Below are 26,368 nucleotides of genomic sequence, written 5' to 3' on the forward strand. Positions count from 1 at the left end.
CAATTCCTGAGCAGCTTGAATAATTTAAATAGCAGGTAGTGACAAAAAGAGAAAAACTAATACTTGGGGAATTCAGAAAGGCTTTTCCAAGATGGGAAGCAGAATGCATAAGTGTGTAAAATAAAAATAATGCTGATATTGACATCCAAAATATAGCCCGGAGGTCGGCAACTGATTCAGCTTGTGCTTGCCTCATTCCCTGCAGCCTATGGAATTAAATCACAGGGACACTGTGGTTCCAGGGAACTTAACATATTGCAATCAGATACATGACCATATGTTATCCTAGTAACATATGGAGGAAGGAACACAGTTGGTAAGGGAATTTCTAAACCTGAAGTGAAAGGCAGCTGCTCTGGTGTCACTTGCCCTTGTTAGCTTCAGTACCACAGTACCATTCAGCACTGCTTCTGTAATAAGCTTGTGAGGCTTCCAGGTGGGGAATGTGTGTTGCCCAATGTTTTGCCAAATGATGGGGGGTGGTGGAAAGGACACAGATACCAATAAAAAGATTAATCTTACCTTACTGTGTACTTCAAAATGTTACAGAAAATAAGATAAAGCAATCAGTTATGACAATAAGCTTATGGCACTCTTATTCCTGAGCAGCAAAAGATATAAGCAAGGTACTGCGGCTAATAATTACTATAGAATAGCAATAGTGATTAAGAAAGATACATCATCAATTGCCCTATTGATAGGTTACCATCATCCAGACCCTCAGTCACAGGGATGCCCCAGGCACAGCGTGGGTCTGGAAAGTCTGTCCCAGCAACTGGGAAGTCCTGCATGGTGTGTCCACCCACAGGTGAAGCTACCAAAGAGCCACTGCATGGGAATCCTGTTTATAGTCAAAACCCAGCAAATCAGGATGACTTGCATTTCCTTTGTGCAGAAACATCTGGTGTATTATCCTCCAAGTTGAATTCTGCCCAAGTCTAGCCAGTACTCAGAGAGGAACCCAAGGAAGTATTTTTGACTTTGTGGCTTTCAACTTCGTATTTCTCAACTGATAAGTGTCTGTTGATGGCCACTAAAAAGTTGCTACTATTAGCAAATGCTGCTGATGGCTAAGTGCTATTTTGCAGGGTCCATCTAGAGGCCAGCTGTTGTCTGAGGCCTGTTACCCAGGCCTTGGCAGATCAGAACACAAACTTATGCTCGCAGGAGTGCTCTCCAATAAGATGGATGCTGAGCCAGTGCCAGGCTCTCCTCTCAGTTAAGTCCTTCTGGTTCTGGTTGTTTCCTTCCTAAAACACAGGCTTGGTTTATATGGTTCAAATAATGTTCACTTCGGGGAGAATTGTAGCCCTCTGCTTGGGCTGAATGGTGTCTTTCCAACTGCGTTTCGCACTATTTGGTTAATGAGTAGGAGCTCTGAAAAGACTAATCTGCTGTGTTTTCTGTATGCATCTATGCTTTGGGTAGAGCCTGTTCACTCATGTTAACAGTCCATCTGCTGTATATTTTTATTTTACTATTTTGAAATATACAGAGCCTAAGATAAAATTCACATGACAAGGCCATAACTCTTCATGATACTCTCAGGTCATATGTTACCATGTGATTTTTTTTAATCTTCTCTTAAAAATTTGCATCTATGTTTTTTTTCATGAATAGAAGTCTAAAAAGCCGCAAATATGAAGTGAAAAGCCTGTTCAGTCAAGGTGAAATGTTTTCCTGAATTATCCAGTCATTTCTTCTTCTGCCCATTCCTGTTTTACCAGTGAATGAAAGCTGATGTTTGAGACTCCTAATGCCTTAAGACAGATCTTGGTCAAGTCATTCAATAGTCACTTCCTTAGTGGAAAATTCTCTCTTTTAGCAGATAGATGGGTAGGATGATGCATGTAGGTGACACAGTTTGAGATATTAATTTAATGTAGCGTCAGCTCTGTTCAGGACATGTCTTTGCGATCTCCACAAGCATTTGAATCTCTCTCTCTGTAGTCACCTACAAAAAATGCAAGTTTACGTGAGATTCGTTTAATCTCTTAACATGATATGTGTTTGTCATTCCATGGGAATGGACTAACACCTTTCTCCTTTCTCTTCCCTCTTTGTCTCTGTCAGCTAGAGGATGAAATTTCAACTTTGCGGCAAGTGCTAGCAGCTAAAGAAAAGCACCTGGTTGAAATTAAACAAAAGCTTGGCTTAAGTCTGATGAACGAACTGAAGCAGAACTTCAGCAAAAGCTGGCATGATATGCAGACAACTTCTGCGTGAGTACAGACCTTGCACAATTCATCCTTATGTGTTGTGTATCATGTTGGAGGCATTGTCTTGATGAGCCCTGGTACGAAATTTAATAATTTTAACATATGCCGGGGGAACAGATGACAGGGACAACTCAGAGCAAGTTGAAAAAAACCCCTTCCACAGCAGCAACATGCTTTGCTAATGTGTCACATCTCACTGTTGCAAAATCACAGCAACTAAAACTGTTAGGATCCTGAGAAGGTTATCTTCCTTTCCTGTGACTCACCATTACAGTCCTTACTGAGGAGAGAACAAACATTTTTTTATCTCAATATGTTATATTTTTCAGTTTACAAGAGAGAGAAGTTTCAAATAAAATACAATTAAAATGTTTAAAATTACTAAAACATTAGCAACTATTTTTTTAAATAGTACCATCATCTCGATTATGAACAATACTGGCAGGACCAGATGACATTTGACTCTGTTTAATTCCTGATTTTGCTTGTCCAAAATAAACAAACAAACAAAAAATATTGTTGGGCTTACCTGTACCATCTTTGAGGTTATCATAAGGCCTACATATCTGCAATTTTTTGTTACTTTCCAGCTGTGTGTTCTGTGGCAAGTCCCTGAAGCCTCTCACAGCCTTGGTTTACCACTGTGCAGAATGTGTACTAGTTCGCAAGAGTTCAGTGGAACCTTATGTAACATGTAGGCAGCTTTAGGTTCCCAGGTAATGCATAAATATGAAGAATGGCTACTCCACTGCTGTTGTTGAAATGACTTTAACTTGAATTTGGGGGGATTTGTTGTTTTTTTCTTAACCAGACCAATTATAGTGTGGAAGTCTGTAGAGCTGCCTTTTCAAAATGTGTTAAGTTCTTGGATGAGGAAGCAGAAGAGGGAGGTTATTTGGACTGAAGCTTGCTGCCTGGAGCTACTGGTGCAAACCTTTTGTCTCATGTAAAGAAAGAGTTAAAAATACACCTATGGACATAGTGACGAGGCCTATCTTGAGTCTTCCACAAAAAAAATGTTCGAACTCAGGATAGACAGTGTTACTTTTAAGTTCCAAACACTTTTTGTTCTGATGGAGTGTCCACTGAGAGAGACAGAAAATGATGAATTCCAAAGCTCTATGAAGGCCATGGTAATTACTGAGGGGCTGGTCTCAGCTGCATACTGATCTTTATACTTACACATATGGACATACCATGTTCCTCTAAAACTTTTTGGACTGAGTTAATAGCAACATTGGTAGAAAGAACCACCCACCTTTCATCAAGTGCTGTCTGAAAAGTTTGTTGATTTTTTATTTTACTTTTTTTTCTTTTCAAGTGACAGATGAATTTGACACTTAGGGAGAAACAAAAGTGTGTTGCTCTCCAACAGAGCTGAGCTGGGAGTTGACAGCAAGGCAGGCAGGGCAGTGACATCACTCACAAAGGTGCAGTCCCACAAAGGGAGCAAAGCAGGTCTGGTGACAGTAATTAGGGGTCAAGCCAGGAGTTCAGATCTCCAAGGCTTGGAGTCTGTAGTGGTGAGTCAGGTCTAAGGTCAAACCAGTAAGCCATATTGGTGAGTCAAGATCAGTGAGGTACCTGGCCAGGTACAAGTACACCACTAATGTAACTCAGACAAGAACTGGAGACTTAAATGCAGTCTCAGCTTTAGTATAGCTCCCAAGTGAAGGGGAGATAAGCCTAACAAGGCTTGTCCCAATTCTTTCTTGCACAGCACAGTCTTACCTAAGGTTACACAGTTGCGCAGTGTCAGAGCTGACCTTGAGCTCAGGTGACCAAACCCGTGGGAGGGGAGGAGTTTGCAGTGCCTCTTGATGCACTCCAGACCCTGACAGGCACTTGGAAAAAAATATGTAAAAATGCAGATTTTTATATTAAAATAATAATTATTTGTATTTTAATCAGAAGTTAAATAAGGCATAAACACCTTAATAGAAAAGGTAGTCTGTATGTCTCCTATCTCTGACTTTTGGACAGTTGCTCAGGCAGGTCCTGTTTCTCATGACATATCATTAGCAGGTGGCTTGTGCTGGGAGAGGATAGTCTAGAGATACAGAGCTTTAGAAGAGAGGAGGAGCACAAGACACTTGAACTAGAGTTACTGGAAGACGCTACCAAAATTTGAAGCAAAATCATTAATTTTTACTTGAAATTGGGTAACAAATTCCAGGACAGTTTTTCAATTTCCCTGTACAATGTTGACATTTTGCAGAAGGACAGAGAGATTTAGGAGACTTATATCAGTATGGTAGTCGCAACTTTTTAATTCAAGATGAGTTTCAAAAACAACAAGTAGTTATGTTGAACTGAGCACCAGGAATCCATTTGTGCACTTGGGAATCCTGATGTCCATGGTCCAACTGCTATATAATTCTGACTGACACTCATGCCAGTACAGTGATGCCATCACAAATCATGGCAATCTGACATTCTTCAGAATGGATGTGTTAAGTAATAGAGGTGATTCATTGCTGCTGCACCAAAATAGCAATAGGATAGCATTACTCACCAAGATTTTCTGATTTAATAAGGATGAAAAGCCTGTTTTAAAAAATAAAAGTAAAAAATATTTATATGCCTGTACTTTGAACTTCTAAATCCTCAACTGCTCATTTTCAATTTTAGAAAGACCTGTTTTTAAGGAGGCAATTTTGCTTTCACTCAGTCTCGCTGGATTTTGTAGATGCTGTGCTTTTCTGGAATTTGAAAGCAGAATTCTTTTGATGGGGATCTTTTCAAAGCCACAGAGAACAATTAAGCACCAAATTTTTGTCCTCTTATTGTTAATAATCTTTTCGAACTCACCATTTTGGGATGTATTCTTAGGGTTAAAGTGAATTTAGAGGCAGAGGAATGGGCTTCTCTCAAAAACTGTCATGTAAAGTGTGACTGAACAACTAGTAAAGACTCATGGCCAAACTCAAAGATGGACACCACCTGGAATGACTAAATTTAAACTTGAGATTTTGACTGGTTTTAGGCATTTAGATTTTAAACGGTTGGCTATGGGTAGCTTTGTAATTGGCCTGAGCATACTTGACATTTACATGTCAGAAAGTGTCATTAAAGTTTAGCTGTGATGAAAAAGTCACAGTTTTCCTTCTGAGAAAAGCTAGAGCTGGAGGTCAATGTCCTCCAAAGACTGAAGATTATATTAGACTCAACATACAGTTCTGTACAGTACAGGCTGTTTCTGTGTCGTTAATTTGTGGTAATAACCAGTAATTTGTTAATTTTAAGGCATGCAAAAGCAATTCTAACTATCTCTAGTAAGACTTACATTTGCAAGAGTAATGTGCAACTTTTTTCGTATCACATCAGCTTTTTTTGTCTCTAAAGCAAACGTGTAATGTTCTCATTTTTCATCTTTTTATGAAATACACCTGGAAGTCGTACATATTACGATGACAAGAATCATAATGCATTTTTCAAGTTTCTTGTTGATTTCCTGTTCTGTTCTTCAGTGCACTGACTTTCAGTATAATCTATGTGTTAGGGAAGGGCAGGGGATTCTACTGTAGAGAATTCAGGTAACTAGAGAGCAAATGATTGCCTCAAGTTTAATGTTCTTTTACAGTGGTAAGGCATTCAACTGGAATGACTTCCCCCACACACACCCTTGTAAAGATCAGGTTTCTAGTGAATAGAGGTTAGTGGATATTTAGATAACTTCTAATAATGCAGGTTTTTAATTTGTAGTTTTAACATAGATAATTCATTCTTATTTAGATGCTAGAAACAGGGCAATGCTGGTGGATTTCAAGGTTATTTACTTTCGCTTAAGAAAACATTTAAAAATGTATTTTTTAATTCTCATCAGAGATATTTACAAAGGCCATAATTGAGCTTTTCTAATATTTTGCTACAAAGGAAAGATTTTACATCACCTGAATGCAGTGTGTTTACTTAGTTAAAGCTGTTTGATTGTTGCTGCTTCAATAATGTTCCCACAGCTCTCTCCAGCCTTCTGTACTTCAGATTTTCACTGCATAGTGCTTTAAGGTAAGAAGATAGCTTCTGTAAAGATTGAGCTAGTTTTATACTGAATCGCAGAATAGTTGAGGTTGACAGTGATATCAGGAGACTGTCTAGCCTAACTTCCTGTTTCAGAGCAAGGTCAGCTAAAGCAGGGTGCTCTAGACTCTGCCCAGTCAGGTTTTTAATATCTCCAAGGATGGAGACTGTACAGCCTCTCTAGGTAACCTGTCCCAGTGTTCAGTTCCCTTATTGTGGAAAAAGCTTTCTTTTGTTTAAATATTTCTTGCATTCAATTTGTGCCCATTGTATCTTGTACATTAGATACCACTGAGAATAGCTTGCCTCTATCTTCTCTAATCACTTTCATCAGGTTATTTATACACATTTTTTGCATCCTCCCATGATCCTTATCTTCCCTAGGCTGACCCATCCCAGCTTTCTCAGCCTTTCCTCATATCAGAGATGCTTCAGTCGTTCAGACATCATTACGGTCTTTTTTTCGCCTCTCTCTAATAAGTCCATGTCTGCCTTCTACTTGGGAGTACAGAACAGGACCCAGCATTCCAGGTGTGGCTATAACCAGGGCTGAGTAGAGGGACAAGGGTCACTTCCTTCAACCTCTAATCACTCTTCCTAATGCAACTTTTGCTGTGAAGACACATTGCTAATTCGTGTTTGATTTCTTTACCAGGACCCTAGATCTTTTTCTGCAAGGCTGCTTTGCAGCTCGTTGATCCCCAGTCTCAACTGGTGCATGGAGTTACTAATCCCAAGCTGCAGGACTCTACATTTCCCTTTGTTGAACTTCCTGAGACTCCTGTAGCCCCATTTTTTTTCAGACAGTCAAGGTCCCAAATAACAGTATTTTTCAATGTAGTTGTAAAATTAAATAGCATAATATCTGGAAAAAGTTCCAAAGGTTACTTTAGTCTCCTCAGTAGTTCCTTGCATGAAGCACTAAGGACAGAGATCCACAAAATAACCTGGCTTTTTCTAGACATATATGTTGTAACCACGCTCAGCTTTCTGTCCCTCTGCTTTTAATTTGCTGCTCTTGTGTACTTCTCTGGAAGAAAAAAAGCCATTAAATATTATACTGTTGACCTCTCAGGAGATAATTTGGTACTACAGAGTTTCTAAGGAGCAGTTGTATCTGTAAAATTACCACCAATAACCTCATTCCAGCATAATAGTTCCCAGAAGCTCCTTTGTCATTCCTTTTTTAAATGTTAGCAGCTGTTAGAAGACATAAGCTGCCTCTATTTTAAATAGATAACCTTTCAACCCATGGATGGAATAGTAATATAACTACAGAGATAGTTTCTAGGGAGATGAAAATGGTTGGTTTTGCTACTAAATACCTACCCCAAAAACAATACTCCCAACGTTCAGAACACTGTAAGCAGCAGTTCTGCAGTGGCCAATAAGTTATTAAAATACCTCAAAACTTGAAGAAAACCCATTCTCTCCATGAAAGCTGTAGTAGTGAAATGTCTCATAGCCTATATAATTGGTTCCAGCCAGGGGACTGGGAAGCTTTTGATGTGATGGAAGGTGGACCCATGCAAGACTGCATCTAGGATAAGAATCTCACAATGATATATTTTCAAAACAACTTTTCATCTTTTGCCTTCACAGACAAAAAATGGCACTTGTAGAAAGGGAAGCTCTCATGATTTAGAGGCCAGAATCAAGAGAACTGTGCTATCTCCAAACATTGCCTCCTGAGCAGTGCCTGGGACTTTCTTGGGAGATTTGATCCTTTTGAAGCTTTTTCAGGAATGTTACAATAAGGCTCTGCGCTTAACATGCAATACCTTAGGTTTGGGACGAGAGCATTCAACGTGGACCTGGCCCTTCCGTCCAAAGACAGAATAAATATCTATTTGTTGACTACTGGTTGAAGACTCCATGAGCAAGCTTAGTTCTGGTGACAGGGAACCTGAGGACATTCAAAGGGTTTCCACAAATGAACTTGACATTTTGTAGTTTAAATTTCTGCCAGCTGATGAAAAAATAGAAAGTATTAGTTGCACCGCATGTGTTTTAGACTTACAATCTACAGTACCTGCAGTCTTCTTTAATGTATATTTAAAGTTATACTAATGTGTTCCAGAGGCTCAGAATTTTCTCAGGAAGTCAAGTATAAATTCTGGACAACCACAGTCCTACTGTGACTTTTAAGAATTCGGTATACCATGTTCCCACACACATACTTGTTATGAGTGGTAGTAAAAGAAATGTGGGTGTTTCTTTCACTGCAATGTGTAATCACCTTTTGACACTTTCTTATCTAAATTTGCAAGTAAATGTAGCAGTTGTGTAAGTGAAGAAATGGCGTGCTGACTTTAGCAAGCACAGTACCTGTGTGGGAGCCTGTGCTAAAGGGAGCTTCTCACCTCACTGACTTTGTGTCCCTTGGGTCAGATCAGATAATGTTCATGCCTTCTTCAAATATCATTTTTTTGCTGCTTTTCCACGTGGATTTCTGGCCTTGAATTTGGGGAGGTGGAGTAATAAGGCTCGGGAAAGGACTTTGAGCGGTTAACTATTCTATAACAGTCTATTCTCAGTGTCCCTTTTCTGAAACACAAGTCTCCACTTATTTACACCAGAACCTTCAACTAATGGAAATTCCCCAGCAAAGTTAGGTGATCTGTTCCTTGGGGAAAAACCCACTGTCATTATCACTGGGCACCGGAAAATGTATATAAGTATATTAAAGTTACCTATATTTATGTGTATCTAACTGTAATTATGAAGGGAAGGGATATCTGAGTGTAAATTGGAAGCTCTGAAATGACCAGGATAAAAAATATCCAGAAAAGGGTCAGTGGAAAGGGGACAGGAGAAAGGGGAGGAAGGAAAAAGAAAAGGAAAAGAGAAGTGGAAGGAAAATAGAAATGAAGCAAAAGGAAAGAGAAAGGAGGAAAAAGAAAGGAAAAGGAAAGAAGAAAGAGAGGGGAAGAGAACGAAGGGGAAGAAAGGAAAAGGGAGGCTGGGATATTTTTAATCTGCATTTTGTTGATCTAGTACAAAATGTACAACATTTTGTTGTACAGTACAGAGCTCACAGACAGTGTTATTGGCATAGTTTAAAGTGTTACAAGCTGTGAAGTTTTGGCTTGGAATATCTTAAGCTTATTGGCTTGAGCCAATATATTGTGGCTTTTCTACCTGGAGATAACTATAGCACTACTGCTTGTTTTCCCCATTTTACGCCACACTGAACAAACAATGCCTTTCACAGAATTGTATTTCTATTTTTATCAAGATTTTGAATATTACAACACAGGATATTATAGAATATTTGTCACGTTTGTCTGGCACCTTTCCTGACCCATGACTCTCTCCAGCCTACTGAACAGTCTCTTTCTGTGTGCAGCGCACAGATTCCTGGCTGCAGGAGGGTCCCCTGTGGCTAGCAGAGGTTTAGTTCCCTCAGCCATGCTCTTCCTCTCTCTCTGTGGGAGAGGAACTACCTGGGGCATGCTTCCTTTGCTCATTTAGGCATATGTACCCATCCACATGCCAGCATGGTTTCAATTAATTCTTAACGTACCTGGCAAAGGGAAGAATGCCTAAAAAAAAGTATATCATAATTTGTTTTTCAAGTTGGAATGAATTTCAGGTGAGCATTAAAACAGCAAAATGCACGACACTTTACGGTTCATTTGTGGGCAAAATGGCAATGTGGATGTTCATAGATGTTTTATGTACACATTATTTGCCATTCATATATGCATTCGTTTAATTTGAGTATTAGCATAATTTAGTTAATGCTGAGCTCCATTTTTCCCAGAAAATCAACAGAGAAATCTTTTTCTAGCACAGAGATTATATTGATTCCAGGAATGTTATTCTTGAGCTGACTGTTTTGAAAACTAAAAAGCAGCAAGCTCCATAGGGCATGGCTTCTGCTGCCAAACTCTGCTGTGCTGTGTGATTTCATTGTTAATTGTTTGCATTTTGATGCATCTTTTGTGAGCTTTATCACAGAAGAAGGTTTCTCAAGTGGATTAAGTTTGCCAGCAAGCACTGATGGAGAGACACAATGCTGAATGAAGATGTACTAATTACCAGAGGTACTGATTTTTACAGAAGCTGAATTTAAATTCTTTATCATTTGCTGTAGTGAGTCAAATGTGCAGCTTTCCATGCAAAATATGAATATTACATTTGTAGCTTTCTTCCATCAGCAGCCCATGCACTTATGAAGAAAAGTTAGATTTAACTCTGACATTTGAAGGGCAGTTCTGTACTGAGTTGAGATCAAATAGCACACAGTATGATTATCCTGTCTTATCCTGCAGATGATGTTGGTCATTTAAACATCTAGTTCTCTGACCTCTCTATTTGTCTGCTGCCTGGCTAGATTTTCTGTGAAGCACTATTTCCTTCACACATTCTGTTTTATGAAACTCCATCTTCTCTCATTTTCTTTCACTGGCTGTAAAAATCAGCCAGTGAGACCTGATTGTCATATGATAGTACAACCTAAATACGGTATCTGAACCTGTCAGGTGAAAATGCAGTCAAAATATGCTGCACATCTACTTTACTTTTAATTAGTATGATACAGTACTGGATATGTGACTTAATTTAAAGCTTGTTTTAAAAGCGTATTATTGGAATATGACTGCAACATCAACAGATTTTGTCATAGCCTCTGTATTCCATTTTATAAACACTTGCCTTGGTTAAGGAAATACTCTATTAAAAAAAAAAACCAACAGATTGTAATTGGAAATTGATGAATGAAATTCTGTGGTCAACGTCATATAAAAAGGTAACGTTAAAAATTCCACAAATGAGTTTAATCACAAGCTTACATTGGTGACTGCAGTTCGCCTACCATATTTGTTTAATTCTTCTTGTCTATGAAATATGTTATAAATATTTACTACTAAGCGAAAAGCATGAAGTGTGATCCTTCCATGCTATGGAGTACATTTAGATGCCTACGGAAGGCATTCCTGCTCTAAATGTGTAGATCAAGTAGCTTGTTTCCACTTTTATGAATGCCGCTGGGCACCTGCAATAATGTCGTTTAAATTCAGGGAGGTTATGGAAGCTTTGTATTAGTGTAAGAAAGATGTAGAGCCTCGTGATATATTTGTGTGAAAATGAATGCTCTGAGTTGGGTGGATGGTGGTATTTCTTGAATCTGTGTGACCTGGTCTAGGCGGACCTGCTTTAGCAGGGGATTGGACTAAATGATCTCTAGAGGTCCCTTCCAATCCCTACCATTCTACGATTCTAAGTTCTCTGTTTCTGCCAGAGCAGAGCCAATAAGGTTCAGGGTCATTGGCCTTATTTCGGCTGCTGAGATGTGGTCACCTGTCCTCATGAACTGAGTGAGTGCTCGCCTGACGATTGCCAGCAATGGCTGTTCAAAGGGGATTGTAGATGAATCAGCATGTTAGAGCAGTTGGTTGTTTTAGGAGACCTTAAGCCCTATGTACAGCACTTTTTCCAAGGAATAAATGTTAGTAGGTGTTAACTGGAGTATCCAACTGTATTTCTACTCTTAAAGTTTTCTGAAAATTACGTAAGCTGTTCAGGGCATCTATACAAAACTGCAAACTGGTGTTACGGGAGGGTATGAAAACTGCTGGCACAGAGAAGACTCCAGAGATCAGAGAAACTATGTTGAAAAGCTCATTATTACCAGAGTGTTTGGCAAGGTATTGAATGAATGCTGCAAATATGACATAATAATGATGATAGAAATATCTTAAACAATATCTCTATATCAATATCAATACTAAGCATAACTAACTGCAGGAAGGCAATGTGTTTGGTGCAAAGAGAAGTTGTTAAGGAAGAAGGCGTAGCGATGTGCATAACAGTGGAGAGGCAGGAATGATGGAGGATTGATTTTTAAGCTCTACTAAGATGCAAATTACTGTTTCTCATCTCTGCTGATAGGCATTGCATGTTGCATGGCATTTTGCCTTTGTTATTTTGTTGTTCCTTAAAGCTCTTCTTCTGAATTGCTGGAATGGTCTCATGTCAAAGGTCATTCTTGCTGAAGTTGATGCTGAAAAAAGACCAATTGCGTAACAGTCTTAGCTGGGTTTATAGTGTTACATAATGCCCAAAGCATTGGGAGTATAAATGCACTCTCTATGTCTTCCTTGCAAGAGGAAATCCAGGAGAGGACGTTGAGTTTATGGGATTTACAGAGAAAACACAATATTGGTTGGAATGCCAAAGCCAGTGTTATTTCGGCCAATTCCCAAAAGATGTATTCTGACCAATGTAATGTTCAGAAATACTCAGGGAACTCTATAATGTTTCTCAGTTACAGTTGTGTCTATGTGCTGTATGGGGTGTTTGGAACTATTCTCATAATGATTTTACCTAGTGTGAAGAATCTGCAGCAGAAATGTATGACATGCAGATGTTTTTTCACAAAGCTAAATATGCCCTTAAATAAAACGAACTCCAAGGTGTCTTTTAAAAAAAAAAATGAGAAGGATGTCTGAAAAGTATTTTACTATGTACAGTCAACCTGTACGAAAATAGGTTCTGCTATGAAAGACCTTTTACTCATGGAAGTCAAGTCCTTGACTTCATTTCGTCATCAGCAAAATTTCACTTTGCTGAATGATTTAGCAAAGAAGTTTAGAAACCTCTCTGTTAGGAAAATGCCTAAAGGCTTCTGTGAAGTTGTTGTATGAATTAATGTGAGCATTTTAAGAAATACCCATATATGTGTATGCATATAAACCCCTAGACATTAGAATATTCTTTTTTTTTTATTCATAGGCAACACATATCGAAAAGTCATGTACCCGTGGCTTGACTGAAACATCCTTAATGTCTAATTTAGGGTCTCATCCCACTCTGGTTTATATGAGAGTATGTCCACTGACAGCAGGAGGATGACAGAGCTGTTAAAGTAGCTGAGCTCGAGAATGAGGCCTCGGTGAAACAGAAGCACCGCAATCTTGCTGTGCTAGATGGCAGCCAGAGGAGAAAGAAGACCCAGTAAAATCAATCCTTATGGTCTTATTTGTATTAATTGTTGATAGAGTATTGTCTGAAGGAATAAAACATTACTTGGCATCTAACCTGTGGTTTGTAAAACAGTCCTCAACAGGGATCTTTTAGTGATAGGTACTGCTGGGGCTAAAAGAACCTGACATAAAATGCAATGATGTGCCATATTGCAAGTGTTAATCTTCTCTTATTTCCCTACTTGTCTCTGCAAAGTTATAATGCTTTCATATACCCGAAAGTAAGCAGGAAATACTCTGTTTTGGGAATCTGGCAGTGAGATTTTATTTTTCTTCATTTATCTCCAATCTATTTTGGTACATGTTTGCCGTCTTACAGAGTTTTTCAAAGGAGAATTAGAACCAGTAGAATTGTATTTCTGAATTTTTCATGATTGTTTCTTCAGTTCTTGTCTGCCAGTTCACACCACAGGGTACAAGACTGATTGTAATGTGCACTCCTTTTGTTACTAGGTCAGTACTTCTAATTCTGAGCTTGTCTGCGTCACTGGGAGTATCAGATAATTTACTCAGAAGGAAGCCTCTGACATGCTCAGACTTGGTTTACTCAGCAAAAAAGCATCTGTGCAGAAAAGCTTATTGATTACTCTGAGAATGCAGCTTAAATGTACTGAAGAGTCTATGTGGGTCAGAGCATGTATTCCAGATCAAGAAATTAAGATGATACTGGTTTTGAATGTGTATACTGTACATTAAATTAATGACTTCAAAAGGATTCAGTGCTATTTAGAATATACAGTCATGGTTTAGTTTTTTTCATCTTTCTCTGTTTCACCCAAATCCTTCTTCCTTTAAAGATTTTTTTTCGTGTAAAATTATAATACATGGAACCAGATTTGATCATTTTTATCTGATTTGAAATATTAACAAATTATTTTGAAGTGTATCTGTTAAATGTACCTAATATGTATATGCATGGAAGATCAGACTTGTGTATGTTCTGTTCTGTGCTTTAGGCAACAGAATTTGTTACCAAGTCAGTGTCTGCTGTGAGAATGCTTATTCAATGTAAATTTATAGAAACTGTATCAAGCAAGTATTCAACAAATCACTGTATTTTACTTTTAAACACCTTGTGCTGGCCCGCTCAGGGGATGTTATGTGCAAAGGGGAGAGAAACAATGAAAAATTGTCCTGGAGAGTGTTTTCCTCACATTAGGGTTAAACTGCACTTAGGAAGCTGTGCAGAAGCAGGCATCTGTGTAATTTGTTGTGTGCTACAGTTATGTTTCTTAACCTTTCAGTGAATGGAACTTTAAGATGTAGGAATAAGAGAAAAGTGAACTAATTGCAGGAGATTCTAGCCTCTCTTTTTAATACTTTTCATTATTTCTATTCTTTTTCTTGTTTCCAGTTACAAGAAAACACATGAGACCCTGAGCCATGCAGGACAAAAAGCAACAGCAGCTATCAGCAATGTAGGAACTGCTATCAGCAAGAAGTTCGGAGACATGAGGTATGGGGATCTACTGCTTCTCTGGTCTTATTTTGAGGACAAGAAGTGTAAGTCATCCTGTCAGCTTGTCTTTTCCTTCTACATTAGTATTTTAAAGGTTCGCATTGTTTGAAGTCAAGAGTATTTTATAACATTCACGGTGTCAAGCAAAATGAAGAGATAACGATGAATGAGAGATAAGTCTTGTTTGAGTCCTGGTTTTAAAAAAAAGAAAGAAAAGAAAAAAAAACCCCAATTTTAAAACCTGATGGAATAACTTTGCTACTTCAAAGAAATATACAAGTGGAACAAAAATCGCTGTTAGATCTTTATTAACCCAGTTATGTTCATACATGGATTCTGGAGACCAACATCATCTGAAGAAAACAAGCCTTGGAGCTGCTTGTGGAAAGACAAATCAAAACCATGTCTCAGGCTGATTTTTGTCAGCTTTTTCAAGATGTACAAAGGCAAAGTTTTGTTCTCCAGTTGTACGTATAAAAAAAGATATGATGAAAGTAACAGGAACTGAGCTCAGGAGATCTGTCATTTAAATGGGGTGTAAATTTCAGGCTTTATGTGTTGATGTATCTTTAAAAATGTTTGTCTTAAACTTTCTCAGAATGAGAGCATAAATGAAGAAATTGTACACTGTAAACCAGCACTTCAGTTTTCAAGTTGGTAGGTGGATTACAGAAATTCCTTGGAGGTCTATTAGGGTGTTGATTTTTTGTGATGAAATAAACAGACAATGTATTGATTGAGCTGCATAATTAGGGTCTCATTTATTAGAGATACTGGTATGTACTCCCTTTTCTGGTGATTTTGTAACATATGAGGTAAACATATCTTCATAAGTGTGCGAATCCATTTTACAATTTTTCAAATTTCTATCTTTTGAACTGCTTTTTTTTCCTACAAATAACTGAAGCATAGCTCTTTGCAGCCAATTTTTTTTCCCCACTTTTTTATTGTTATTATGAATCTTCAGAAATCTCTAGAATCCCTCCTTCATACCTACCTTTTACATTCAGCTTAATAAACCCTTTACAGAAATGCTACTATTTTTCTAGGTGAACTCAGAAAAGAAAAAATCTTTATAATTGTATGATCTACTTTACAATGTGTTTCTCCACATTGCAGTTCAAAATGGAAATCTAGGGAGTGATTTGCAACCAAGGTGTGAACATGCAGAGTTGTTTGACTCCATACACTTAGTACTATGTGCCAAGAAAAAAATGCAAGAATAGAGAGGCATGCAGTTACATTTCCCTAGTACATTTTTTAGCATTTGGCAGTCTGAGACCTGAAATCTTCTTTTTCTTCATGAATTTATCTTTTAAAATGTATTTTAGCTTGTGTGAGCTTTTGACATTCATAACACCTCATGTCTCCCCAGATGAACAGATAGTTATGTGGTAAAAAAGTGAGTGGTTTATTTGTTCGCTCATTCCTTCATTCCCTATTCTGAGTATCCCTGGTCTTTCCTTTGATGCCTTCGGTACTTCTATTATGAGAAATGGTGAATGTAGTCCTCCTGCTGTCCTTTATGTCACTCATGATCTCCTGTGGTTTTATCATATTTCATAACTTCATTTCTCTCTTTTCTAGGCTGAGGCTCCAGTTGCATAAGTTGCTTTCACAAGCCCTTTTTCCTAACTGTGTTTATCCTTACTGCATTTCCTGTATTTGTAGTTGTATTCTGTATTTTTGAGAAATGGATGAGATGCATGTGCTCTGTGTGGCACCAACATATCCTCTGTTACATCTTCTTTTTTCCCTAGCACTTCCTCTTGTAACACAGTCCCATGTTTTAGTGAACAGGTGCCGTTGCTGCTTTAGATTCTACAGTAGTGACCAAAGAGTTGGTGTGCAAATACCTTGAACAGTGTGTCTTGATCTTAGAGGAAGGAATGACTGCAACAGTTCAGTACTTTTCAGGTCCTGTTGCTTGTGCTTTGCGTAGGGTATGAGATGAAGTGCAAAGGCAGAAATGTCATCATTGTGATAGAGTATGTTTTTCCTTTAATATTTCCCTTAATTAATATCTGCTTCTAAATTCTTTTGTCCTAGCTATCAGTACCAACCCCCACCCCCATGGTATGTGGTGGTCATGCATCTGACTAGTGCTGGGAAAGCAGATGGGCAGCATTTATCCCGTTAGCCCTTTAGCCAAGGGCTCAAGGCAAAGGCTAAGTCCATAAGCAATTTGACTAATCAAGAAGCTTGTTCTAGTAGCTTTGTTTGATCAAAATTATTACCTTGAACCTGGTTGGGTGTTTTTTAGGAAAATAGGAACTATCAGCACTGCCATTTTTTGTGGACATTTGCTGTTTTCACTGAAGTTCTCAGGAGAGTTTTCTTGCCACTTGATGACAAAGCAGCAAGTGATGTAGCCAGTATCCTGTAGTTACATAAAACATGGCATGACTTGATCCTTCTGCATCTGATGAATGTCCTAAATCTGGAATAATGGACAGAATGCTTCCCCCAGCAACAAAGCTGGCCAAAGATCCTGGTTCAGTTTGGGCAGGTGCAGCTGTGTGTGGGGTCACACTGTAAACCTTATCCCTTTAAATAACCTTGTTTTAAACATCTTCCCCTTTGCCACTCCAAACCCAGCTGTGTTTGAGGGAGTAAGCTGTAAAGGGGCATGCAGTCTTTGTTTTATTCTTTGCTTGCTTTTTTTGATAATCCAAATCGTTTTATTTCAGTGGTGTAGTATATGGATTATGACCACCCCCTCTCATAATGCTGATTTAAACACACATCAGACTCTAGCTTAATTCTCTTGGTTAGGCATTAAGGCTGATAGCCACCAATGGCATCCAGATGCAAATCCCTGTTCTGCTTTCATTAAGAGCAGACACTTGAAACTGATTTCAGACAATCCAGATCATCATCATAATTCCCAGTATGTTCAGCAGTCTGGTGTGTTTGGCCCTTGCCGTTGCCTCTGGCGGTAGTGATATTCAGAGGGCTTGTCATCAGCCTGACTCTAAATATTGAAGCCTGCCTGCTTGTGAAACAAAATTCTGTTTTCTAGGTTGCCTGATCTGGCAGCTTCCCAGAGCACCACATGAAACACATATTTCGCTGAAGATGCAGGATTTTAATTTTCACCATAATTATCTCTAAAAATATTACTAAAGTATTATATATCAGCGACAAGACAGATAGGCTCTCCCAGATGTGCTGTTTGGCTGTTAGAATTCAAGATGAACTCTACGAGAAAGGAAAATTACAAAGTTCCATGTGTTCCGAAGAACAGAGAAGCTACCCTTTGGGGACAAACTGCTTTTCATGTAGCCACTGTGCTTCTCTTTCATCCCCACCTCAGCTTCCCCATCACAACTCTCTAATTCATTTCATGCATGAATAATCACTAGCATTTTACATCTTCTGGATTTTGTATTAATTATTAGTGCTTATAAGGTCTCTTTATGGTTGTAACGCACTCTATTTAATGTTGTCGTGTTACTAGAAATACCAGAGGCACATATAAAACCAGTATACAGATACTTTTGCTTTAGGATACAAACCAGACACCAATGATAAGATAATTGTTTCTTTATGAACAGCTCTCATGATTAATGATATGCCATCCAGATTTTTTCTTGCCCCTCTATCCACAGCTCAAGTTGTCTCCTTTAACATTTTCTGACACGGAGAAGGAAGGCAAAGGGGAAGGAGGGAGTCACAAGGTGCTCGTAAGGCAGTAGCATGGGCTCAGATCTCTCAGAATTATAGAGGATACACTAACATTTCAACACGGCTCTTGCCATGTAGAGCTTAGGTGTGGTCTGAAGTTGAGGGTCTCTATCCCTTGCTCCTTTTGCATACTGGTAAAGTTTGGATCTTTTCAAGCAGTGCTGCTGGATTGCTCTTGTAACTGCCTATGTGGCTCTAAGAGTTTCAGCCCTGCTAATGTCCTTTTCTAAAAAAGAAGTTGTGACAGCAACTTACTGTTTTTTTGGTTTTTAAAAAAAGAAATAAGGAAAAGGAAACTACGTACACTACACTACTACATACATTACTATTACAGAAGTAGATGTGCTTTGAAAAGCTAACAAAGGCATGAATACAAATTAGGATGTCAGCAGTTATACTGCTTATAAATCCTTCATTCAACTGTCTTGTACACTTTCTGTAATGACATGATCACGCAGACCCCTTTCAAAATCAGTGCCTGGGATGAGCCAGCTTTCAAGATGAGTGAAGGTAGTATAATGGCTCATTCTTGACAGGAGTTAGAAGGCATATATGGAAAGAAACAGAAGACTGCAGGGAGGGGAAGCTTGGGGTATGACGATAGCACTTGAATGTGCCCCTCAGAGTGGGATGGGAGTCAGCACAGAGGCATCTGAGGACCCAGGGGAATGGATGGAGGCAAAGTTCATCCCTCTGGAAGGGGGCAAGCAAGGTTCTGAGAAATAGCAAATAAATACTGGGGAGGTATGTTAACCTGTTATTTTCTGAGCATGTAGAAGATAGCATGATAGCAAAAAGGGTTTGTCAAGAACAATTATCTTGAACTGACAGCAGCTCTCAGAGAAGACAAAGGGGAGGCAGAAGATGTGATAAAGCTTAACTTTGACAGAACTGTCTATAGTGTTTACACAGAACTAGAGAAATACTGTTTAGGTGTTACTGCTTTAGCAGGAAGAGGTCATAGGGAGTTGAAAATGATAGTCAAAGAATAGCTCTCAGTAGCTCAGCATGATGCTTTTCATTACTGGTTTAGATGATGGCATCGTGTGTACACTTAAAATGGCCAGATGATAGCAGTGAGAGTGAATGCAAGCACTTTAGACTCCAGGATTAGAATTAAAAATTATTCTAAATGAGAAATAAAATTCAATGTGGGGAAATGTAAGGTGCTTTATTGACAGATGGGAAAAATGGGGAGCTTTGCGGATAAGTGCTATGCTAGCGCTTCACAGATGCAGCTGAATGGGGGCACAGGCTGAATGAGGGCTGTGAAATCTCTCTCATTGGAAGTTTTTAGAAGCATGTTAGGCCAATATCTGTTGGAGGTAGCTCAGGTATAATTAATCTGCTTTAGTGCTGTAGGAGTTGATTTCTACTGTGTCTTTATTGTTGTGCTTTTTTGTTGTGGTGGTGGTGGAGTTTTTGCACAGTCTCTTGCATTTCCAGGATTTCTGTGATCTAGGCACATTCCAGGCACTTAAAACTGTTGCTGAACTCATTGGGATCTGAATTCCTTGAAATACTGTAGCTGTCATACCCAAAACTACCGTTCTCAAACCTGTGTCTCTGATATCCTTAAAAGGGAATTGCTTCAGAGTCTAATTTCATAAGCATTTACTTTGCTGCTGAGTGAAGCAGTTGTTTTGTCTCTACTGACACTCATTTGTGCTGATTTTGAGAGCTCTGCAGTAGCAGAGGTTTCCTTACCATAGGGCTGTACAAGTATCTGTATCAGCATGGAGAAGGCAGTGGCTGTTACCAGGAGTCAGCAGGTGGTAAAGGCAGGCTACGTTTGACAGCAGCGTGGCTTACGATGGTCTAAGAAGAAATGTGTTGTGAAGCTAAATCCCTGAATGTTTGAGAACACCAATATACATGATGATGAGCCGTGTAAATAAATAACCCTGAAGAAATCAATGCTTTTCTTCAGAGCAAGGTATGAATATTGTGCAGTAAATAATGCATCACACCACACATTGAAAAAGGATGTGAAAAATAAGTATTGAAGGGATGTTCATTAAGTGTGCCCCGTCTTTCTGTCTCTCTGCATGAGGCAGGTGTTCCCTTGAAGTGGTCTGTAATTAAAGACTACATCAATAACACACAGATAAAGGAGATGCTGTCTGCCTCATCATTTCTTGACTTTGGAACCTTAATGACATCCTTTGAATATTGTATATCAGTGTGCCTCTTTCAGTTCTGCTGCCTTAATTAAGTTTCTTCTGAGCTGGGAAACAGTGTCTAAGTGTTTCAAGTATTGTTTTCAACAAGGAGGAAGTATTTTAGAAAATGTCATTTTAGGAATTAATAGCCTGTTGTTTTTTCTGTGCCCTTCTCAACTGAGAGATAATTAAGAAATACAGAAGGGAAAAAGATACATTTGCTGATGAGGTACACGTACAATTCCAGTTCGCCTATACTTTGTGTTTAATGACATTAAGGTAGGATTTTGGGAGGGAAATCAGTTACCATTGTTTAAATCTGATCTAATGAAGAGAACACAAGGTTTAGCAGACAAAACTTCCGTTCTTTGTTGCACACAGAATAGGTAGTCAAGGAATGTGTTTGAATGCAAATGATTTCATTTTTCTCCTGAGGCAGTTTGACAGGCTGCAGCTATGTATGTGTATTTTTGTTAACATTTTCATAATACTTTTAACTCTTGCATTTCTTTCCTTGTGCACCCACCACAGATCGCATTCAATCAGGTAAGACACAATCTTCTTGAATACTGCCTCTGTATCAGACAGGATTTGTTTTATGGGATGTAGCACAGTAACCTCTTTCAGCATTGTTAGATAGGATAAAAACATGTGCTAGTGAAAATGTAATGCCTCATTTCTACAACATGGTGAGTACAATGAGGAAAGATCTGGCAGTGTTTGCCTTACTCTTCAGTAAATCCATCTCAAATTCAAATAATGAACATATCCAAAAGATGTTGCCCTTGGGAAGACCTATTTATCCCATTCTCTCAACTGTCTTTTTCAGTCAAAAGTTGAAACAAACGCTCAGCAAAAATTCTATTCATCCAGCAGAATTTTGTAAAGATTGTGTAAAGTATTTAATTACCTCCTCTCCTTTCCATACAGGGAAAGTATATTAGTCATGAAGTGTAGGGAATGACTCTTTAAAAAGTCTTGAGTCCTGAGGAAATTTCCAATAGTAGCACAAGATATTAACACCATTAAAGGGATTCTTTGTATTTAGAGCTTGAATTTATTGATACTGTAAAGCACTTCAGTATATGACGAATTATAAAACAGTTTTAGGTGTGCTCCAAGGTTGTGTAAGTGGTCTGGCTTTATGTCAGTTCACCCAGCAGAGTAGCTGAGCAGCCTTGAGTCACCTGGAGTCTTTCTGGCCTTGTAGCATCGCCAGTTGGGGTGGTTTAGCCAGGTGTCCACCAAGTTATAAAATCACTCCCCCTCCCAAACTGGACAGGAGAGAGAGAAAAAGAAACTACTTGTGAGTTGAGATAAGGACGGAGAGATCACTCAGCAATTAGCGTCACAGGCAAAACAGACTCAACTTAGGGAGAAAAGGGTTTGATTTCTTAAAGAAACAATAAGAGCAGGGAGATGAGAAATAAAATCCGTCTTAAAAACACCTCCCCCCATCTCTCCTTCCTCCAAGACTCCCGTTCCTCCCCCCTCAGCGGCACAGGGTATGGGGGATGGGAGTTGCAGTCAGTTCATTACAGATGGATTTTGCTGCTACTTCCTCCCACCCCTACAGTGTGGGTTCTCTCCCACAGGAGACAGTCCCTCACAAACCCCTACAGTGTGGGTTCTTCCCATGGGCTGCAGCTCCTTACAAACTCCTCTGGCATTGGGCCTCCGATGGGGGCAGCTCCTCACACCCTGCCCCGATGTGAGAGAACAGTCCACCAGGAGAACAGTTCTTCAGAGACAGAGTCCCTTACGGGATCACAAGTCCTGACAGCAAATCTGCTCTGGCATGGGCACCTTCCCTACGGACTCCCAGGTCCTGCTCCAGGATGAACTTCTTATGGAGTCACAGCCTCCTTCAGGCATCCACTCGCTCTGGCGTGGGCTCCTCCATAGGCTGCGAGTGAGTCTCTACTCCCTGGTGGTCCTCCATGGCTGCAGGGGGACAACCTGCTTCACCATGGCCCTCACCACATATCACAGGGGAGCCTTTTCAGTGCCTAAGCACCCTCTTCCCCCTCCTTCTCCACTGACCTTGGTGTGTATGGAGATGTTTTCACATTCTCACTCATTGTTGCTGCAGCGGTTTTGCAACTGAGCAACAACTTCTTCTCAAATACATTATTCACAGAGGTATTACCTCAGACACTAATTGGCCAGGCTTGGGTCAGGTGCAGGGTCCAGCATTGATTGGCCCTAACCCTGTGAGCTACAGGGGAAGCTTCTGGCAACTTTCTGTGTAAAGACACTTCCCCTGTAGTACCCCCCGCTACCAAAAAACCTGGCCCAGGCAAAACCACTATGCCAGTGCACAGGACAGCTCAAGAACAATTATTCTGCTCAGCAGAGCGATCCTAACATGAATTCTTACCTCCATGAGAAAACTTCAAAATTAAGCATAGATTGCCCTTCCTTTCTCACTCTGATGTGAAACCAAAATGTAGTCTTTAGCAGCCTTTGTCATGAAGGATCTCTGTTGCCAGCCTCTGCAGTGATCACCATCACAGACATTTGTGTCCTTAAAAACACTTAATGTTTTAGGCTTCTAGTAAAAGATGTTGCTACAGTTCATATAACTTGCATCCTTCTTTAGAGAAATTAAAATATGAACTCAATAAAATATGCACTTAGTATTCAGATAGGCTGTCACGTGCTTTCTCTTAGCTGTGTAAATTTCTTTTGGCACAGTATCATCTTCTTTCTTACACCTTCATATTTGGAATGTTTTGCTATTAGAAGAGGAGCAGCCTATGCTGAAATACTCCCAAATGCTTATTTTTGCTTATTTGTCGTGTGTGACGAGACAAAACTGGCAAACATGCATGTTTAATATAACTAGGATTGTTAAGGATTTACTGCACTTGTAAAATGCTTGGGCTAATCTTTTGTAAATCTTAAAAATGTTATGAAAAATTGAACATGAAAGATTTGCATTGTATACTGCCAGTTCTTGTCTATCTGAGCTTACCAGAGAAGCCTTAAAGTATACACAAAAACAAACAGTTTGTGTAAGTTCTCCTTGTCCCACCTGCTTGTCAAACAGTTCTTTCGTCCCTTCCCTGTCACCCCTGCCCCCATTTCTGAATCTTTAATCTGGAAAAAAGTAATCTTTTACGTGTATGCAGACACGTAAAAGTGCTGCTCTGAATTTATGTGGGTTAGAACAAACACATGTGCTGTTTATATGAGAGCTTTCATTTTTTCATGCTATAGTCATGCTTTACTTGATTGCAGCTCATTACTGGTGTCCCTTAAAGTAAAGCTCTCCCCGTCCTCGGTCAGACCAGGCTGCAGCTGTCAGTCAACACTGAAAGTAGCCGTGCATTAATTTTTGAAACAATATGTACTCTTGCACTGCACAATTTACTTAAAATGTTCACATCGAAACGTACTTACTCTTCAAGGAAGGACTCCTATTCAGAACAGGCTTGATCCTTCCCACCAGCAGGAAATAGGTGATGCTGTGATAGCAGAGTTGGCTTTGGTGGCTCAGGTGGGATGATGTGGCTAATGTAAGTCAAGTGCTTAGAACAGGCAGCCATCTGCAGGGTTAAATGTGTGCAAAATGACCTAGGGATCTTTGAGTGATGCAGGGGCTCCATCTTCCACTTGCCACCTATCCAGTTGCTGCAGGGAAGTCTGAGGAGGGAAATGTTGCAAGGAGAGCTGGATGAGAGTTGTGGAGAAGAGTTTTCAGTCCTTGGTAATGTTGAGGTGTGAAGGAGGAGGTGAAACGCCCTAGAGAAATGGGGACAGCAGCTGCTGGAGCTGAGAGAGCTATCTCTGTGTTGGTAGCATGTTGTGCAGGAGCCTGTTCAAATTGAGGGGCATCACTGGCTGTTTGGACTGTACACATTGTACATGCTACAAAAGCAATTGTCTGTTCACCTCCTGCTTCACCCCAACTCTGTCTGTTTGCGAACTCAGGGTGTACTGCATCTGCCTCTCACAGAGCTCATCCAGCCCCGGGCCCTGTGGAACATGGGGGCTGCATTCTGTCCCTCTGCCACCTGTAGAGTGTCTCTGTGGAGGGCAGGGGGCTGCTCTGTTATTTAGGTGGCTGTGGCCAGGAACTGGTTTGCCTTGTTCTTTTGAACTCTGTTAAATTGCTGATCAGTTGACATGAGAACGAGGTGGTAAGATCCTCAGTGCTGAAAGTCAGCTGGAATTCTCAGTTGAGTCTGACAAGCTGTTGCTCCATCACAGGAAAGGAAGAGTACCAGCACTCTTGAAAATACATCTATATATTTTAAAGTTAAGTTAAAGAAGTAAAATGAATGTGTTACAGTCATGTTGCAAACTGGATTTTACAGCTTTTTTTTTCCCTTATCTTTTGCTTTTATCCACAGTTATTCTATTCGCCATTCCATAAGCATGCCTGCAATGAGGTAATATGCTACACGTATTCTATTTGGTACAGGGATGTTGGAACAGTCTAATGAGGGGGGATTTGCATGCTTTGATCTTGATCCTGCAGTTTTCAGTTGGATGAATGGTCCCACTTCAATCAATTAAGGTTGTTCATGTAGGTAGGGCTGTAGGACAGGCCATCTGTGGGGGTTTTTTTCCCTTTAATTGTATTATCTGTTTAATCCCTCATACAAGCCTTTGAGTAAATGAATCGGTTCTGAGATGCATTTGGTTAGTTGTGAGCAGGTTTGTGTTACTGAATCTGAAAATCAGTTGTTTTGCTGTCTCCAGAACATCATCCAAAGCCCATTAATGTCAGAGATGCTTTCCACTCCAGCTGGCTTTGGATCATGTCCTGTGGAGGGATTTTATATGAGTGCTGTCATATTTTAATGGCTATAATCATGCTTTACTTGGCTGCAGCCAAATATTGATGTCTGTTCAAGTAAAGCTCCAACTGTTTTCAATAAAATTAGGACCCAGATTTCTTTTTACCCCCTTGGCCTCTAAGTATGTGAATATCCCCTTTTTCTGCCAAGCATCTGGGGAAAACAATTCTCCAAACTATGCGATGGATGCTAATTTGTACAACTTCAGCAGGTGGGTAGTTTAAGGCAAGCATTCACCACTGTGACCTGTGAGTCCAATCTATGTCATAAAACTCAAATTTTCTCTCCTTATGACCCTTCATATAAAAAGTTTGTCACCCGTTTAACAGAAGCCCAAAGTAAATCTGCATTATTTTTCCAGCTGGCTTCTGTTGCCTTAAATTAGTCTGATGAGGGATATGATGTAAATATATTTACAGAAACAGAGGCCATCGTGATGCTCCTGGTAAGTAAGTTACTGGAATGTATAAAGAGGATGAGCTGGAACACTGAAGTTTTAGCAGCCGTTGGCTTAATCACTTTGCAGAATGAAGCACAGACTCCTGCATGTATTTGCCTTTCCCTGTGGATGATCCAGAGGCATGGGCACCTGCCAGGGTAAAGTGGTTCTGCCTCATTGTCCCCCTGTGAGGGTACCTTGAGTACAGATCTCTAATGGGAACTATACTCACTTTAAAACAGCATGTGCATTTATATTCATAACATTACGTGGCAGATAAGAGTTGTGGTCAGTATGTTCTGTTTGCAAGAAGAAATGTATAAAATTGAATGCATTTAAAAGGAGTGAGAAAGGATGTTTCAAGTCTGAAAGAGGGAAAGAGAGAGAGAGAGAAAGAGGAAACAAACAAGGTTGTCAGGTGAGCCAGCAAACCAAATATGTGATTTGCTTTAAGAGGAAAAATCACAGCTGTTGCCCTTCTTTCTTTAATTATTCTTTACGTTCACTCAGAGTTTTCCCCAAAACCATGTTGTGCTTCACAGGGAGTGAAAGGTAGAGAACAGCTTAGCTGTGTCAAGGGCATTC

General features: G+C 39.6%; 1 protein-coding gene across 1 annotated transcript in view; it reads left to right on the forward strand.

Annotated features, from left to right (window-relative positions):
• TPD52L1 (TPD52 like 1) overlaps positions 1–26,368 on the forward strand; it is a 47,215-nt gene that overhangs the window by 15,159 nt on the left and 5,688 nt on the right. The window contains exons 3-6 of the mRNA XM_061989614.1: positions 2,074–2,222; positions 14,583–14,684; positions 21,068–21,082; positions 24,895–24,933. Coding sequence (XP_061845598.1) covers positions 2,074–2,222; positions 14,583–14,684; positions 21,068–21,082; positions 24,895–24,933 — 305 coding nt within the window. The remainder of the gene's footprint in view (positions 1–2,073; positions 2,223–14,582; positions 14,685–21,067; positions 21,083–24,894; positions 24,934–26,368) is intronic.

This window comes from Colius striatus, chromosome 2, assembly GCF_028858725.1.
Source record: "Colius striatus isolate bColStr4 chromosome 2, bColStr4.1.hap1, whole genome shotgun sequence".
Classification (NCBI taxonomy): Eukaryota; Metazoa; Chordata; class Aves; order Coliiformes; family Coliidae; genus Colius; species Colius striatus.